Raw genomic sequence first — 4,737 nt, 5'->3', positions numbered from 1 at the left:
ACATCAAAGGGGTGGAACTAGCGAGCCCAAACAAGAAACTAAATTCCAAGATTTCCAGGTGAGCGAATGAATAACCAATAATAGTTCCATACTTAATTTAATACAGTCGAGAAACTAGAATTTTGGTTCATATATATATATATATATATATATATATATATATATATATATATATATATATATATATATATCCTGTTAGAAACGAAAGAGATGAGGACCCATTCCACAAATACATTGTCCATGCCTATGACCAAGCGGGGATTTTGAACATGGCATGGCGTTAGAACCCTCGACCCATTACAGTAACCAGACAGAGAAGGAGCCCAATGTCAATCTACAGTGAAACTGTGTACAAACAGTGACTAGTAAATCATAATTACATAGACCCTAACAATCATAGCCTAAGGCCGAACAGAAGCAACCAGAAAATAGAGAACGACACTACCCGTGTCTAGTTGGAGCAGCCAAATTGCCAGACGCCGAGACCCTCGAGCGGCCATACCTGCAACAACAAACAACAAACGAAATAAGTGCCGACAGTAGAAAGAAAAGAGGACTCACAACATAACAAAGCAAATAAATCTCAGTTTTTTTTTACCTGACGAAGGCAAGCCGCAGCCGTAACAGCTCCACCAGGTTCTCCTGCTCACAAGGAGCCGAAACATTAGTTGAATGAGGGAAAAGGAGCAGATATCGATAGCATGGAGCCAAATGAACTTACCCTGTGATGACGGAGGAACCGAAGAAGGTTGACACCAGATTCTACCAGTTTTGGTTGCCACCTGAAGCAGCACCAACCAGCAAACGACCATGACGACCGAGGAAGACACAAACATTAAAAACGCATACCAAAGAGAAGGGACGCAGGGACGTAACAGAAAGCCACAAACACCCGACGAACAGTCAAAATTTAACACATACCATACAAGAGATTGAATTTACTGATTGGTTACAACCACTTCTGGACGAAGAGGGAAGATTATCGGCCGAAGCCCTGAACCAAAGGACGCAGCAACAGAGTTCCATATCGAAACCACGAAGAAACACCGACGAACAAGTGAATGACTTGGGCATGGGTTTGAAACGCCCATACCAAAGCAGGCTCGAGGAATCCCAAGGAGGGACAGTTGTCAAACAACCAGAGGAAAACGTACCAATCACAATCCCTATAATTAATTTCAACAGCCGACGAATCGATTTGCATAAAAAATCTGTTGTCCATCATTAACTTTCGTTGTACTCCCGCATCGGTATTCGGAGGATGTGTGTTACGTGGGATGGACCCATCAAATGGTATCAGAGCAAGGAGTTGAAGGAATCAGAATATGGAGGTTCAAAGATGAGGACGTGGAAGAGGTGTGCGCAGAGCAGCAGATGAGGGCTTGAGGGAAGAATTAAGGGCCCTTACTGCTCGCTTAGAAGTAGTGGAGGCAGGAAGGAGAAGAGACCCAGAACTTGGGGATGACAGTGAGGAGGAGGTAGTAACTACTACAGACGGATCAGATGAAGAAGCCCCAGAGTTAAAACTATTGAGATCGGTATTGCTAGCCAGCAACAAACCCAAACCAGAGATTCCTAACTATGATGGCAGTTTGTCCGCAGATGTTCTGCTAGACTGGATAAGTGAGTTAGATAAGTATTTTGAAAACGAAGAGATCAGTGAGGACAAAAGGGTCAGATTTGCTGCAACCAAGTTAAAGGGACACGCCGCCTTATGGTGGGACAGTGTCCAGGCAGACAGAAGGAGAATGAACAAGCTACTGATAAGGAAGTGGCCAAGGATGGTGGCAAAACTGAAAGGCAGATTCCTGCCTAAAGATTATCAGGTTGAGCTCTACCGACGGGTACAAAACTTAAGACAGAAAGGTATGACCGTAAAGGAATACACAGAAGAAATTTATCGTGTAAACCTGAGGGCTGGTTATACTGATGATACTCCAAAGAAGACAGCGAGATATGTGAACGGTTTGAGGCTAGAAATACTGGATGAGATCAGTATTCTTTCTCCACGGAACATAGAAGAAACCTTTTAGAGTGCTGTAAAGGCCGAGGAAAAGATTAATAGAAAACAAAATAATAGGAGAGGACGAGGAAATGGCAGAGGACGAGGACAGTCCTACGGCAGAGGGAGAACTACTACTAACAACGAAGAGGGCAGTAGCTCCAGGGCTTCAGGAACAGCAGAGAAGGAAGATAGCACGAGAGGAGGTCAGCCATATCAGCGAGGGAGAGGGAATGGTCGAGGAAGGGGAGCTAATGTCCAGTGCTACAGGTGCCACAAGTGGGGGCACAGATCCTTCGAATGCCCGGAAGCAAAGCACGCTGGCCAGAGAGGAACATTTGTTGCACAGCCTGAGGAGGCTGAGGCACTGCCCCAGGAGGTGGAAAATGTGGCAGAAACATGAGAGGCTTTGGTTTTAAATAAGGTACTGTTGAAGCTAGCCAAGGAGACGGCTGAGCAGACCCAACGGAAGGCACTGTTCCGAACAGTTTGCAAATCACATGGAAAGTGCTGTAAATTGATCATAGACAGTGGGAGTACAAACAATTTAGTTGCCACCGAGATGGTGGAGAAGATGGGATTGAGGCGACTTAAACATCCCACACCTTACAAGGTGTCGTGGCTGCAGAAAGGCCACCAGCTATTAGTTGATGAACAGTGCGAGGTTGAATTTCACATTGGCAAGTACTAGGACAAGGTTGTCTGCGATATCATGCCAATGGACGTGTGCCATATACAATTGGGGAGACTATGGCAGTATGATCGGAAGGTGATGCACGATGGGAAGACGAATTGTTACAAATTTGTGAAAGATGGAGTCAAGCATACGCTTGAACCCATCAAAGAAGAGGATACAACAAAAGCAAGTGGAACAAAAGCATTATTGGTAGGAGGAAAACAGTTTATTAAATAGATTAAGGAAAACGAAGTGAATTATGCGGTCGTAAGGAGAACTAAGGCTGTGTTGTTGAACATAGAAATGTCTGAATTCCCTGCAGTGATTCAGGAGATGTTAGAAGAATTTAAGGACATTGTAGTTGATGAATTACTGGACAAGTTGCCTCCCAAGAGGAGCATCAGCCATCATATCGATTTCATACCCAGAGCAAGCCTACCAAATAAAGCAGCGTATCGAATGAGCTCGAAAGATAATGAAGAGATTCGCAAACAGGTGCAAGAGATGCTGGACAAGGGGGCTGATCAGAGAAAGCTTGAGCCCTTGTGTGGTACCAACAGTACTCGCACCTAAGAAGGGTGGAGAATGGCGGATGTTTACGGATTCACGAATTATCAATAAAATCACTATTTGATACAAATTTCCCTTACCCAGAATGGATGATATGATGGATTGTCTCAGTGGCGCAGCTTATTTTACAAATATTGATCTGAAGAGTGGTTATCATCAGATCAGGATCAGAGAAGGAGACGAGTGGAAGACAACCTTCAAAACTAATGAAGGGTTGTACGAGTGGCTATTCATGCCGTTCGGTTTGAGTAACGCTCCTATTACTTTTATGAGGTTGATGAATGAGATGTTAAAAGAATTTATCGGTAAGTTTGTGATAGTATATCTTGATGATATTTTGATTTTCAGCAGAACGAAAGAAGAGCACCTTCAACATGTTCAAAGAGTGCTAGAGAAGTTACAGCAGAACAAACTGCTGATAAACTTGAAGAAATGTACTTTCCTGCAGAAGGAACTAGTTTATTTGGGGTTTGTAATCGCAGAAAATGAATTGAAGATGGATCCAGAAAAGATCGCAGCAATCGTCAATTAGCTGTCACCAAAGAGCTTGTTTGAGGTACGTAGCTTTCACGGGTTGGCGAGTTTTTACCGCAAGTTTATAAGGAATTTTAGTGAAATCTGTGCGCTGATGCTAGACACCATCAAAAAGGCCAGTCAGCCTTTTTGTTGGACCAGAGTAGCAGAGAACAATTTTCAGCTTTTGAAGCGGAAGATTACAGAGAGGCCGATTTTAAGGCTACCAGATTTTAACAAGCTTTTCCAGGTTCGATGCGATGCAAGTGGGACAGCTATTGGCACTGTGCTCAGTCAGGAAGATAGACCTGTGGCATTCTTTAGTGAGAAATTGAACGAGAGCAGGCAGAAATATTCCTCGTATGACAAGGAATTTTATGCCGTGGTCCAAGCTTTAAAGCATTGGAGACACTACCTGCTAGGCAACGAGTTTGTATTATTTTCTGATAATTTAGCGCTGCAATATGTAATGCAACAGCACAAATTAAACCATAAGCACGCCAAATGGGTAGAGTATCTGCAGAGTTTCACCTTCGTGCTAAAACACATCAGTGAGCAAGCCAATAAAGTGCAAAATGCCTTGAGCAGAAGAGCTTTTCTCTTACAGGAAAGTACAATACAGGTGATGGGATTCGAACAATTAAAGGATTTGTACCAAACCGACACAGACTTCAAGGAAGCCTTTGAAGCCTGCCAAAATTCCGTGCTGAGAAATACAAGTCCATGGTTGGACTACAATTTGCAGGAAGGACTATTATTCAGAGGTGGATAGTTATGTATCCTGGACTATTTGATGAGGGAAAATATTATACGGGAGAAACATAGTATGGGTCTAGCCGGTCATTTCGGCATAGACAAAACTTTGGAGCAGCTCAGACACTTTTATTACTGGCCTAGAATGCGCAGGGATGTACAATGATATGTGAATAGGTGTAAAGTCTGCCAACTAGCGAAAGGACATAGTCATAATACTGGA

The 4,737-nt window shown here is 43.3% G+C and overlaps 2 protein-coding genes across 2 annotated transcripts; both read left to right on the top strand.

Moving 5' to 3' along the window:
* Positions 1-810: 810 nt before the first annotated feature.
* LOC149203564 (uncharacterized) lies at positions 811-2,033 on the top strand. Its single transcript, XM_089401917.1, has 2 exons — positions 811-902; positions 1,367-2,033. The coding sequence occupies exons 1-2, from the start codon at positions 811-813 to the stop codon at positions 2,031-2,033; spliced, it is 759 nt and encodes a 252-aa protein (XP_089258043.1).
* Positions 2,034-2,981: 948 nt separating this feature from the next.
* Positions 2,982-4,533, top strand: LOC149203563 (uncharacterized). The gene is made up of 3 exons (XM_089401916.1): positions 2,982-3,173; positions 4,012-4,143; positions 4,240-4,533. Exons 1-3 carry the CDS (start codon positions 2,982-2,984, stop codon positions 4,531-4,533), a joined length of 618 nt encoding a protein of 205 aa, XP_089258042.1.
* The last annotated feature ends 204 nt before the right edge of the window (positions 4,534-4,737 follow it).

The sequence above is a fragment of the Pinus tabuliformis genome, chromosome 2_1 (genome assembly GCF_031772625.1).
Source record: "Pinus tabuliformis cultivar Carrire ecotype Pingquan chromosome 2_1, CPIR1, whole genome shotgun sequence".
Classification (NCBI taxonomy): Eukaryota; Viridiplantae; Streptophyta; class Pinopsida; order Pinales; family Pinaceae; genus Pinus; species Pinus tabuliformis.
Note: the sequence above shows the minus strand (reverse complement) of the source record. Positions and strands in the feature narration are given on the sequence as shown.

Excerpts from the sequence above, each read along its gene's own strand:
- LOC149203564 (XM_089401917.1), top strand. The coding sequence starts at position 811 with ATGACGACCGAGGAAGACACAAACATTAAAAACGCATACCAAAGAGAA. Across the intron at positions 903-1,366 it reads CCACAAACACCCGACGAACA|AGCAGCAGATGAGGGCTTGA; the intron begins GTCAAAATTTAA and ends AGGTGTGCGCAG.
- LOC149203563 (XM_089401916.1), top strand. The coding sequence starts at position 2,982 with ATGTCTGAATTCCCTGCAGTGATTCAGGAGATGTTAGAAGAATTTAAG. Across the intron at positions 3,174-4,011 it reads ATGAAGAGATTCGCAAACAG|GTTCGATGCGATGCAAGTGG; the intron begins GTGCAAGAGATG and ends AAGCTTTTCCAG. Across the intron at positions 4,144-4,239 it reads ATGACAAGGAATTTTATGCC|CACAAATTAAACCATAAGCA; the intron begins GTGGTCCAAGCT and ends GTAATGCAACAG.